The 13,328-nt window shown below is 43.1% G+C and overlaps 1 protein-coding gene across 3 annotated transcripts in view; it reads left to right on the plus strand.

Moving 5' to 3' along the window:
• tspan9b (tetraspanin 9b) overlaps positions 1-13,328 on the plus strand; it is a 141,323-nt gene that overhangs the window by 75,831 nt on the left and 52,164 nt on the right. The window contains exons 1-2 of one of the 3 annotated variants that reach the window (XM_060903697.1): positions 10,426-10,566; positions 10,603-10,782. In XM_060903697.1, coding sequence (XP_060759680.1) covers positions 10,426-10,566; positions 10,603-10,782 — 321 coding nt within the window. Of the gene's footprint in view, positions 1-10,425; positions 10,783-13,328 lie in introns of those variants that run through there. The other 2 variants (XM_060903698.1, XM_060903696.1) reach the window with 2 other exon arrangements.

Raw genomic sequence — 13,328 nt, forward strand, 5'->3', positions numbered from 1 at the left:
ATATAAGATGCTTAAAAAAGCGCACACACACACACACACACACACACACACACACAGCATCTGCTGTGCTGAGATTTAAGGCTCAGATTTAGATTGATGCTTGTTTTGTTGTTATATCTGAACGTTCATGTCCAAAAAGCAGGCATGGAGCGTCTTATCATGACTGGAACATCTGGTGGGAGAGAGAGAGAGAGAGAGAGAATGAATTAAATGTCTTTCACTGATGGATTCACACCTGTAAATGGAAAGCTGTGCAACATCTGCAGCTGACGTGCAGTCTAAACTTAGAGACTTACCCTTTTCTAATGAGAACTCTCGGGGCTAAAACACTGAAAGATGCTGAGTCAGCGTTCTCCAGCACACACACACACACACACACACACACACACACACACACACCAAGCTTCCCAGAATACTGAGTTTATTTGTCAGGGGCTTGTTTCCATCAATACGTCCACTTCAGCACAACTCAAATTTACACAAAAAATGCGCTTCTTGGAACTTGAACAGGTAAGAAAAATGAACGTAGCGTGACTCAAACCAGATCGCCGCCGCCACGCCCGCTGCTTTCGGTAACACGGAAATCAGAATCAAGATCTTTTCATACAAGTGTCTGAGGAATATGGTTTGTACATCTCATCTCATTATCTGTAGCCGCTTTATCCTGTTCTACAGGGTCGCAGGCAAGCTGGAGCCTATCCCAGCTGACTACGGGCGAAAGGCGGGGTACACCCTGGACAAGTCGCCAGGTCATCACAGGGCTGACACATAGACACAGACAACCATTCACACTCACATTCACACCTACGCTCAATTTAGAGTCACCAGTTAACCTAACCTGCATGTCTTTGGACTGTGGGGGAAACCGGAGCACCCGGAGGAAACCCACGCGGACACGGGGAGAACATGCAAACTCCGCACAGAAAGGCCCTCGCCGGCCACGGGGCTCGAACCCGGACCTTCTTGCTGTGAGGCGACAGCGCTAACCACTACACCACCGTGCCGCCCCGGTTTGTACTTGAATTTGATAAAAATTCACATAATAGTGAGGGAAGCCATGGTCTAACGGTTAGCGAAGCAGCTTTTGGACCAAAAGGTTGCCGGTTTGAGTCCCTGTACCAGCAGGAATGGCTGAAGTGCACTTGAGCAAAGCACCAAACCCTAAACTGCTCCCCAGGATGCTCTGGGTATGTTGTATGTCACTCTGGATAAGAGCGTCTGCTAAATGCCTGAAATGTAATGTAATGTAATAATATACTCAATATCCAATACTTTTACACAATAGTTAGTAATTTACACTCGAGAGCAACGAATAAAGTCACGTGTTTAAATTGTCTTCTCATTAGTTATCACTTAGTACTTACAAATTAAATCAGTGAAAGGGTTTTACATTTAAAGCTAGACGGCCTTTCGGTTTCATAAAATTGGTGAAATTTAGTTCACTCTGAAATTTGCTCATTGTGATTTATGTTTATTTCTGTAATATCTCACAAAATATCCGGCCATTCTGTGGCTGGGAAGTTATTTAATTTGAGGGGATTAAAGCAAATAATGTGCATGAAATCGCTCGCTTCTTCATGCAGTCAAGCAGACAGAGGAAGTCCATGTTTCCCTTTGAGCGTGCACTGACAGTTCCATCGTTCTGTCGCTAAACGAACAGCTGATCACACCGAGGTGCTCGCTGAGCGCTGATATTTATTAGTTTGGTCCTGCGTTTCCTTTCCTTCGTATATAACATTAATGTCTTTTCTTCTCGCTTTCCGTTACTGTCGTCGGTCTTTCATGTTTCACATTTCGCACACTCGCGTCCTCCATTTTTCTCCCCTGTTTCAAATTTGTATCCCACAATGCCTTGTGTGAACGGAGAAAGCCCATGATGCATGATGTAGTATCTTGAATTGGGTCATGGTGAAGCAGGAAAAAATAGCAGAGAATTTAGGGCCATGTGGACAGAAATTCATTAATTGTTCTATTTTTAAAAAACAAATAAAATTGGAAGTCTGATTCGAATTCAGTAGCTTTCGGTCCATGAAACAAAAATGATTGAGTGCTGGGGAAAATTCTTTTTATGACCTACACTTGAAAAATCTGAAAGGCCGTCTAGCTTTAATCACCAGCATGTTATTAGCGTTTATTTGCCTTCGGTGAATAATTGTTAGATAATATCGCAAAAATATTGATATTCTCAGTGTCTATTTTTTTCAGCTGTCCTTCCTATATATTCGTCAAACATAAAGATTTTTAAAGATTAACATTTGTTGAAAGGAGGTGTAGTGGTTAGTGCTGTCGCCTCACAGCAAGAAGGTCCTGGGTTCGAGCCCCGTGGCCGGCGAGGGCCTTTCTGTGCGGAGTTTGCATGTTCTCCCCGTGTCCGCGTGGGTTTCCTCCGGGTGCTCCGGTTTCCCCCACAGTCCAAAGACATGCAGGTTAGGTTAACTGGTGACTCTAAATTGAGCGTAGGTGTGAATGTGAGTGTGAATGGTTGTCTGTGTCTATGTGTCAGCCCTGTGATGACCTGGCGACTTGTCCAGGGTGTACCCCGCCTTTCGCCCGTAGTCAGCTGGGATAGGCTCCAGCTTGCCTGCGACCCTGTAGAACAGGATAAAGCAGCTACAGATAATGAGATGAGATGAGACGGGCAATTTAGTGAAGTCCTCACAGTTGTGGTCTTCACTCAGTGCGTTTACATGCACATAGAGAGAATCGAATTTCTGCCGTTGCTCGACTGAAATCGAAGTTCAAAATGCCATGTATACACCTTAATTCGGCTGAAATTGAACCGAACTTGATTTCTCGGAATCGAGCTACACCACCTAGATTATGCGATTTCTGCCGAGCTACTTAGTGCATGTAAACCCTATCGAGCTACGTATTCGAGCTACTTACTTCAGCACTGCCCCTTCCGGAAGTGACGAGTGACGAGACCACAAGGGAAACACAACAGCCTCGGTCGCCATGACAACGAATCATGACAACGGCATGAATCTTTTCTTTTTGTGGCATTGTTTGCGCTGTTAAAATTTAGCTCACTTACTGTATCACCAAATACATCTGTACAGCTGTTGCATAGCTGTGAATTGTGTACATAAACAAGTCATTGTATTTGTGTGTGTATATATATATATGTCCAACATCTGAAGAATGTCAATAAAAACAAAACAATTGAACTTTTTGTGTGTTTATTAAGACAAGTTAAATTGTAAGCAAAAAAAAATATTTTTTGTAAGCAAAAAATGGACTTTAGAAAAATATTATTGTGCAAAATAAGTTGTCTTACAAAACAGTGGTGTGCGCCGGACAATTTGTAGCCATACAGTCTGTTAGAGCAAGCCTAACAGCTTGAACACGGAACTGCCAGTGTTGCCAGATTGGGGGGTTTAAGTGCATTTTAGCGGATTTGAACATGTTTTGGGCTGGAAAACGTCAGCAGTATCTGGCAACACTATAGCTCTTCTTCATGACGACAACCGGAAGTGTACCAACACGATGGGGCATGTAGCGCCACGTGTGGCTCGGGTGCACAATGCACCTTGCACAATAGCCCGATTTCACTTGTGCATGTAGGATTGGATTTCTCTGGCACCCCTGCTGGGACCCTTTGCTCGATTACCAACAGCAGCTCGATTTGGACGTGCATGTAAACATACTGACTGGTATCGAAATAAAATCCCAAGTCTGTTGGTCTGAGACCGAGAAAAAATGCGGTTGATTCCAAGACCTTCAAAAAGTGCTGCTTTTTTTTTTTTCCGTTCCTCATTTCATGTGGATTTCATCCTGTTTGTTTTCAGCTGCGACTCACAAAAATGTCCTAACCCCCTCCTTCTGGACTCGACCTAATTCACACTACAGCAGCCTTCAGCAGTCTCTGCTCAGGGGACGCGACTGCACTGAAAACCCTTTTGCTTGTGAAACCCGTAACTGTTATTCACACATTACATTGCTGGCTCTGCGGCAACTCCTAGCATGTTCTTCACTTCATCACACACGATGGCTATCAAACACACGGCAATCCTGACCAGAACTAAACCAAAACAATCTGTATTTGGAGTTTTTTTTTTTTTTTTTTTTTTTTTAAATAGAAGTAGATCCCAACCTGAGAGACTCCACAGAAATCAGCTCTAGTCTGCACTATTTCTAGCTCCACACAGATCACTCTTTGATGCACACGGTGCCTGGTCAAGAACGTCCAAAAACAGCACCGGTGATGACTTTCTGCTTCGGTTCACTTGGCAAAGAAAACAGTGTGCAGGGATTTGATCCTCTACAGCGCTGTCTGATGTAAAGGCTCTGTATACAGCACTGGAATTTCTCTCTGCTCACTACTGATTATACTTTTGATAAGAAAAGGAGAATAACTCCAGAACTCAAAATATGACCTAGGGGGTATCGTCATGGAAACATAACGTCATCAGGCACCGGCTAGTCTCTCTCTCTCTCTCTCTCTCTCTCTCTCTCTCTCTCTCTTTTTTACACACAGCCTCTGTGTCAAAGTCAAGAAAGAACAATCTGGATTTAACATTAAACAGAAACCTCTCAGTTTCATTCTTTGTTAAAAAAAATTAAATAATAATAATCAGTTACTTACACTCACCGGCCACTTTAACAGGGACTCGTTCTTGATTTGAACATCCCTGTTCTTGGCTGCAGGACTGGAACCCAATGTGGTGTTCTGCTGTTGCATGCTGAGATGCTTTTCTGCTCACCACGGTTGTAAAGAGTGATTATACGAGTTGTTGGATCTTTCCTTCCTGGCAGCTCGAACCAATCTGTCCCTTTTCCTCTGACCTCTCTTATCAACAAGGCGTTTGTTTCCACCCACAGAACTGTCGCTCACTCACTGTTTTTTGCACCATTACGTGTAGAGACTGCTGTTTGTGTGTGAAAACAGCGGCACGGTGGCGTAGTGGTTAGCACGGTCGCCTCACAGCAAGAAAGTTCTGGGTTCGAGCCCGGCAGCCGGCAAGGGCCTTTCTGTGCGGAGTTTGCATGTTCTCCCCGTGTCTACGTGGGTTTCCTCCGGGTGCTCCGGTTTCCCCCAAAGACATGCGGTTAGGTTAGGTTAATATGGGACGGCCTTGGGCTGAGGTGCCCTTGAGCGAGGCACCGAACTCCCAACTGCTCCCCGGGCGCTGTTAGCATGGCTGCCCACTGCTCTGGGTATGTGTGTGTTCACTGCTTCAGATGGGTTAAATACAGAGAGGAGTTTCACAGATGTGTGATGTATAAAGTTCTTCATCTAAAACCCCCAGGAGATCAGCAGTTTCTGAAATACTCAAATAAACCAGTCCATCTGGTTCAAACCTACACCCGTGCCGCAGAGAAAGAAAGTCACACTTTGAGATCACAGTTTTTCCCGTTCTGATGTTTGAAGACATGAACATTAATTAACCGAAGCTCTTGAAGGAGCTCTTATCTTGAAGGAGCTCCAGGGGGATACTGGTTTACCTCTGTCCATCTGTATCTCTGTCCGTCTGAAACACCCTTTTTCTCAGCAACCACAAATCGTAGTCACTTGGTATTTGGTACCAAACTTCAGCTTGGGGTTCTATACCGTGTATACCGTTTTCAGGTCTGTCGCACATCGACTTCCTGTTTACCCACTGAATGTATTTATGAAACATATAGGGTGGATTAATAAAATTTTCCTAACATTTTTCTCAGCAACTACGAATCACAGCTGCTTGATATTTGGTACCGAGTTTCAGCTTTGGGTTCTATACCGTGTATACCGTTTTCAGGTCTGTCCCACATCGACTTCCTGTTTACCGACTGAATGTATTTACAAAACTTATTGGGTGGATTTTGATGCTATTTCAAAATGACAGTTTACCAGGATGCTGTTTGAAATCCCTGGGGAGAGACACTGCTCTTTACTTACTCGTTTCAGGGTTCATTATTTGTTGAAGTCAACATTCATAATTATGGAATCAATTTTGTGCCAAAATGTTCATACAATACTTTTGAAATATCAAACAAAAACGACAAATCAAAATCCAAAAAAAGAAAAAAGTCAATTTTTTTAGACTGGCAAACAAATTATTCGTGTAATCGTGCAAAATATCAGTCTATTACTCTTCAGAAACCTTTTATTTTTGTTCCGCGTCTTTCTCAGTTTTGTTTGACGTAATTTATTTTGGTTGCGATTCCAGCTTTCTCGTTTGCGCTCCCTGACTTTTTGCTTGCAGTTTTGGCACAAACTTCACGTGTGGGTGGGCTGTCCAGGAACGCATTCCCATTGGCTAACTTGTGTTTGACTGACAGCTCCGCTCAGCCATTCCCTACTCGGATTCTGGCGGACTGTTTGACGAGTGACCGATCCATTGACGGTAAACAAGGACCGAGTGGACTTCAGTGGTGACTGTGATATTGAATTTACACTTTGTTGAATTAATTCAATATCATAGTCGCCACTGAAGTCCACTCCATCCTTGTTTACCATCAATGGATGGGTCACTCGGTCAAATCGGTCACTCGGTGAAATCGATCGGTCAACCAAAATAAATTACGCCAAACAAAACTGAGAAAGACGCGGAACAAAAATAAAAGGTTTCTGAAGAGTAATAGACTGATATTTTGCACGATTACACAAATAATTTGTTTGCCAGTCTAAAAAAAAATTGACTTTTTTTCTTTTTTTGTATTTTGATTTGTTGTTTTTGTTTGATATTTCAAAAGTATTGTATGAACATTTTGGCACAAAATTGATTCCATCCATAATAAGTGTCCTATTCCTTCGATTGCTTGCATTCTGATGTAAGCGAGTGCGGAGGGGGGGGAATACGGAAGTGAGCAGTAGCTCACAGTCGATCTTGTTAGTATCTGCATGATTTCATGCTGCTGATTAGAGAACGGCATAAAACAGCAGGTGGATGTAGGGGTGTTCCTAATAAAATGGCCAGTGAGTGGATTTGGTAATAGTGTATGTGTGCATCAAGAGCTTTGTGTTATTGTGTGTGTGTGCTTTCTCCTAAAACTAGTGCACATGCCTGAATCTTTGGTTGGTTGAGATTTGACCTGTTTTCTGATCTGAACAAACCGACTTATTTTATGCCGTGTATTGCATTGCATTACATTACATTATATTATCTGACACGGCACAGATCTAACACTTGGAAACATAACGCGGGTCGTTTTTAGGCACGCTGCTGGTACACGTCTGATATTTTGCGATAAGCTCGCAGTGCGTTAAGTACAAGGATTTACGCTTTAGATCAGGATCTCGTAGCTAGCGCTGATATTAGCGTATTATTGAAACTGGATCCTGAATCAGTGCGTTCCTAGAAAAAGATATTTTACAGCCTGAGGTTGGAGACTGGTAGCAGAAGTCCAGTGTTGTGTAAATCACACCAATACACAAGTGAAAGTAATAACAAACAGGAAAGCCACAGACACACAGGTTTATTTCATCTCCTGGATTTCGGCTTCAGGGCACCTCAGAGGTGCTGTGTGGGTTAACGGGAACTCTGAGGTGACCTGATTTTGGATGATGATCTGTCCTGACAGTCTGAAAACCTCATGGATTCCAGTGTAATATATTCAGTCAGGTCCAGAGGTGGACAAAGAACCCAACTTTATTACTCAAAGGAGAACTGAAGGCAAGTTTTTATTATCAAAATTCTATTTATCTCATTTTATTAAATATCGGAACGCATTTTTGATCGCTATTTTGTCACTGCTGTAGCAAGTTCTGAGTGTTTGAAATATGCTATCAGTCCGTATGTCAAAGCGACGGCCGTAAACGAGATTCGTTGAGACCTGTGCGAGACATCGTAGGGCGGAAGTAAAACGTACAGCGGAAATCAAAGCGACCGACATCTGCCAACGTCGTCAAAAGACGTGCGCGCCCTCTTTCGAACGCTGATGTAATCAAGCCGGAAGTTTTGTTTGTTTTGATAGCAATCAGGAAAGTTTGAAAAAAGTAGGCAGTAATCATCATTTAAACTTGTTTTTGTGCAATACTTCGTTTGGAAAACAGTTTTCAAAATGACGGCGCTGACACCTGGCTGGCGCTTCACGTTTCGAAGTCTCGCACAAGTCTCGTGAAGATCGCACGGATAAGCGACGCCTGCCGTGGACCAAACGAACTAAATTCAACACGGCTATAAACCGAATAGGCCGATAAGGATAATATTTAATTGCGATTAGTTGCCAATACGAGTCACGATATAAGGTTACTAAAACCAAAAACGTAATTGAATAACACGTTAATTAAGAAATAAAGCAAGTTTAAAATTGACTTCAGTTCTCCTTTAAGTTAAAGTACTGAAGTATTTGCTTTAAAAATAATTAAGTATTAAAAGTACATTTTCTCTCAATGCATTGTTGTATTATTGCCACGGCACGGTGGTGTAGTGGTTAGCGCTGTTGCCTCACAGCGGCTGGCGAGGGCCTTTCTGTGCGGAGTTTGCATGTTCTCCCCGTGTCTGCATGGGTTTCCTCTGGGTGCTCCGGTTTCCCCCAAAGACATGCGGTTAGGTTAATATGGGACGGCCTTGGGCTGGGGTGCCCTTGAGCGAGGCACCGAACTCCCAACTGCTCCCCGGGTGCTGTTAGCATGGCTGCCCACTGCTCTGGGTGTGTGTGTGTGTGTGTGTGTGTGTTCACTGCTTCAGATGGGTTAAATACAGAGAGGAAATTTCACAAGTGTGTGATGAATAAAGTTGTGCTTTCTTTCTTTCTTTCTTTCTTTCTTTCTTTCTTTCTTTCTTTCTTTCTTTCTTTCTGTCCTTTTGTCCTCTTTCTTTCTTTCTTTTTCTTTCTTTCCTTCTTTTTCTTTCTTTGTCCTTTTTCTTTCTTTTTTTCTTTTGTCTTCTTTCTTTCTTTCTTTTGTCTTCTTTCTTTCTTTCTTTCTTTCTTTCTTTCTTTCTTTCTGTCCTTTCTTTCTTTCTTTCTTTTGTCCTTTCTTTCTTTTGTCCTCTTTCTTTCTGTCCTTCTTTTGTCCTTTCTTTCTTTCTTTTTCTTTTGTTCTTTTTCTTTTGTTCTTTCTTTCTTTCTTTCTTTCTTTTGTCCTTTCTTTCTTTCTTTCTTTCTTTCTTTTGTTCTTTCTTTTTCTTTCTTTCTTTCTTTCTTTCTTTCTTTCTTTCTGTCCTGTTCGTTCTTTCTTTCTTTCTTTCTTTCTTTCTTTCTTTCTTTCTTTCTTTCTGTCCTTTTGTTCTTTCTTTCTTTCTTTCTTTCTTTCTTTCTTTCTGTCCTTTTGTCCTTTCTTTCTTTCTTTCTTTCTTTCTTTCTTTCTTTCTTTCTTTCTTTCTTTCTTTCCTTCTTTTTCTTTCTTTGTCCTTTTTCTTTCTTTTTTTCTTTTGTCTTCTTTCTTTCTTTTTCTTTTGTCTTTCTTTCTTTCTTTCTTTCTTTCTTTCTTTCTTTCTTTCTTTCTTTCTGTCCTTTCTTTCTTTTGTCCTCTTTCTTTCTTTCTGTCCTTCTTTTGTCCTTTCTTTCTTTCTTTCTTTTTCTTTTGTTCTTTCTTTTTCTTTTGTTCTTTCTTTCTTTCTTTCTTTCTTTCTTTTGTTCTTTCTTTTTCTTTCTTTCTTTCTTTCTTTCTTTCTGTCCTGTTCTTTCTGTCCTGTTCTTTCTTTCTTTCTTTCTTTCTTTCTTTCTTTCTTTCTTTCTTTCTTTCTGTCCTTTTGTCCTGTCTTTCTTTCTTTCTTTCTTTCTTTCTTTCTTTCTTTCTTTCTTTCTTTCTTGCAAAACCAAATGCCTCTGAAACAAGCGACTGGATTTACTGGCTAACTTATAGAACCTGTAGAATGTTACGAAATGAAACACAACTGAACTGAAAAAGAGCCATTTTTATTTTCATTATTATTATTTTTTTTATTGTAACGCTCCTCCTCACCCCCACAAAGCAGCGTGGCAGTGCTCTGACCCAGCTCTGGCAGTGTGTGCACACATGCATGTGTACGTTAATCATTTAGACAGTGGAATAGCTGTAAATGCAACTTACTCCGAAAGTAAAACTGACAATTCAACCTGATAAAATCTGGGTTTTAATTTTATTTTATTCTATTTAAGCCTGAGCTCTGGTTCCGAGGGATCTAATTTGACTCCATAGGAGGGACAGTTAAGCCACACGCACTCCTCTTGTGAGATTTACAGGAGGACGGAGCGAGAGAGAGAGAGAGAGAGAGAAACGGAGCACATTCAGATGCAGAGAGCGAGGTGAGGACGGTGCAATAGTTGTGTAAAGGAGAGCCGAGGGACCACGCTAAGAAGTGAAAAGCAGATCATTTTTATGAGCGAAGAAATGAAAGATGCTCTATAGCTGCTTTTTTTGAGAATAAGAGTAGGAGGAGGCAGGGCTTTTGATTGGCCGCTTCACAGCGAGTGTAACTTATGGGATTTCCAGGATGTCTTTCGGAGTGTACAGAGCAGTTTGATGCTATGCACTGCGTCTTCTCCACAATGCGCGCATGAGCGTTTGTTTGATTCACGATGGAGCGCTGTGAGAGCAGTGTGGCCGTGGCCGTCCAGCCGAGTCCGTCGTTGGACAGCGCCGAGCTGGAGTTCGCCCAGGCTGCTCGCCGCGGACACCGCCTGGCCGTGGGCGCTTTCTACGGCTCCCGACGCTCGAAGGTTCAGACTCAGGCGAGCCCCGAGGAGAGCGTAGAGGGCACGGTGGCAGCGGGCGAGAAGCCAGCGAGGCAGAGTGGGGCATGTGGAGGGAAGTTTCTGGTTTTTTACCTGGACTTGTCCTTTGTCTTCTTGTTAGAGCTGGAGAAGCTGAGGATGGCGCGCGGCTGCCTGTGCTGTGTCAAATACATGATGTTCCTCTTCAACCTGCTCTTCTGGGTGAGTAACGATCTCTTATCATAGTACAGCAGCGTTCTCAAAGATTTTGCAAGGTTTCTTATAACGTGTAAGGTTTTTTTTTTCTTTTCAATTAAAAAAAAATTTCTTAATTGCAATCAATCCGAAGTGTCCATATGCTGCACGTATCCTTGGAAATGGCTCCGTCTGGCATCGTTATGGATTCGTCATCACTGCTTTGTCTCTTTGGGAGAACCCTTCATCCTGTCAGTAAAAATTACTGATACAGGAATTAAATTCTCAATTCTGATTATTCAGAAGCTGACGAGTTTTTCTACAACAGCAGCTCTGACAGTGGTGGTTTTATATATAATCACGTTTTTAATGCAATCATTTCCGTCGGAGCAACTTCTACACACATCCGACAAATATATATATATATTTTTTAAATTATGTCCGGGTGTTTATTTGTATTTTTAAGGAAGGAGTCTCCTGTGTTTGAGCTGTGGAACACTCAAAGGAAGAGATGCAACTTTTCCGAGACGGGAGAATCTTCTTAATGGACTGAGGACTTTATGGTTGCTCAGTGACATCTGATTATTAGCATGAAGCGATCTAAATAAATAAATAAACTCCGGTGATGGAACAGCTGGTTATCGTTGCTTTAACGTGACTGATCACTTATGTGGATAAATGAATGTTTCGTAAGGTGGTCCTTATTTTGTGATCTATTTAATGATCCACTCTCACCCCATCAATATCTCATCTCATTATCTGTAGCCGCTTTATCCTTCTACAGGGTCGCAGGCAAGCTGGAGCCTATCCCAGCTGACTACGGGTGAAAGGCGGGGTACACCCTGGACAAGTCGCCAGATCATCACAGGGCTGACACATAGACACAGACAACCATTCACACTCACATTCACACCTACGCTCAATTTAGAGTCACCAGGTAACCTAACCTGCATGTCTTTGGACTGTGGGGGAAACCGGAGCACCCGGAGGAAACCCACGCGGACACGGGGAGAACATGCAAACTCCACACAGAAAGGCCCTCGCCGGCCACGGGGCTCGAACCCAGGACCTTCTTGCTGTGAGGCGACAGCGCTAACCACTACACCACCGTGCCGCCCCCCCATCAATATGTTCCAATAAAATAAAGGGAACATGTGTATAAACAGGGCGGCACGGTGGTGTAGTGGTTAGCGCTGTCGCCTCACAGCAAGAAGGTCCGGGTTCGAGCCCCGTGGCCGGCGAGGGCCTTTCTGTGTGGAGTTTGCATGCTCTCCCCGTGTCCGCGTGGGTTTCCTCCGGGTGCTCCGGTTTCCCCCACAGTCCAAAGACATGCAGGTTAGGTTAACTGGTGACTCTAAATTGAGCGTAGGTGTGAATGTGAGTGTGAATGGTTGTCTGTGTCTATGTGTCAGCCCTGTGATGACCTGGCGACTTGTCCAGGGTGTACCCCGCCTTTCGCCCGTAGTCAGCTGGGATAGGCTCCAGCTTGCCTACGACCCTGTAGAACAGGATAAAGCGGCTACAGATAATAAGATGAGATGAGATGCGTATAAACATTTAGAGGTTGCTCTGTGACCTCGAAATGTAAAACGATAGATTGATAATCAGTCATGCGCGGTGTATTCTTTTAACACTGTTTTGACTGAAATTAAAAAAACAAAAAACAAACATTAAACGTCTCCATGTCAACCACTGTCTGTCCATCCGTCAGTGAACTCGATCGACAATAAAGAATTCGAAAAGATCTGATCTCAGTTGCGCAGACAGTACTGTTAGACGCCACTGATGAACCTGTGACTGCGCAACGGCCGACTCGGCGATTGCACCTGGAAGTAAATCTTCTGCGTGGTTACTCGGCAGCGTGGAAAGCGAAATAACTTGACGCAAACTGCCTTCAAAAAAGCAAGTTCTAAGTGTGTTCTTTCACCATGACAAGATCTTAAAGAAGACCATCCGGGCAAGTGCAGCAGCTACCAGTGAACGAGCTTCTTTGAGGCTGATCCAGAAATGTTCGACAACGGAGACGACGACTACAAGGCAGCATTCGCGACTGTGCAAAATCTGAAGGTTGTTAAAGCATATGTGCAGAATCATGGCCTGACTTTTTGTTTATAAATGCCTTGAGACCTCAAGAATGGCACAGGAATAGTTTTAAGCGTTGACAATAAATCTAATGTAGTAATTTTTACGATTAAAGTGATTTATATAGGTAGCGGTCTGAGTGAATGACCTTGACGTCACCCAAGGAAGGTTATCGGTCTCATCGCCATTTCCGCAATACTAAAACACAGAGCTGACTGCAATTTGGAGCTTCCATTCTGAGCTAGTTTATCGCCATGCCACGTAGATGTGTTGCTGGCGGGTGCAGCAACATGACAGAAGGTGGATTACGTTGCCCAAGAATGTTCAAACTGCAAAGATCTGAACGCGTTTTGCGAGAAGTTTACGGGCACATCGGGCGCCTATGAAGTGGTCTCTCCTCTGCTCTGCACATTTTACTGAAGACTCGTACGAGACCTCTGATCTGTTGAGGAGCGTTGGCTATAAGCCTGTATTGAAAGAGGGTGCAGTAC

This window comes from Neoarius graeffei, chromosome 21 (genome assembly GCF_027579695.1).
Source record: "Neoarius graeffei isolate fNeoGra1 chromosome 21, fNeoGra1.pri, whole genome shotgun sequence".
NCBI lineage: Eukaryota > Metazoa > Chordata > Actinopteri > Siluriformes > Ariidae > Neoarius > Neoarius graeffei.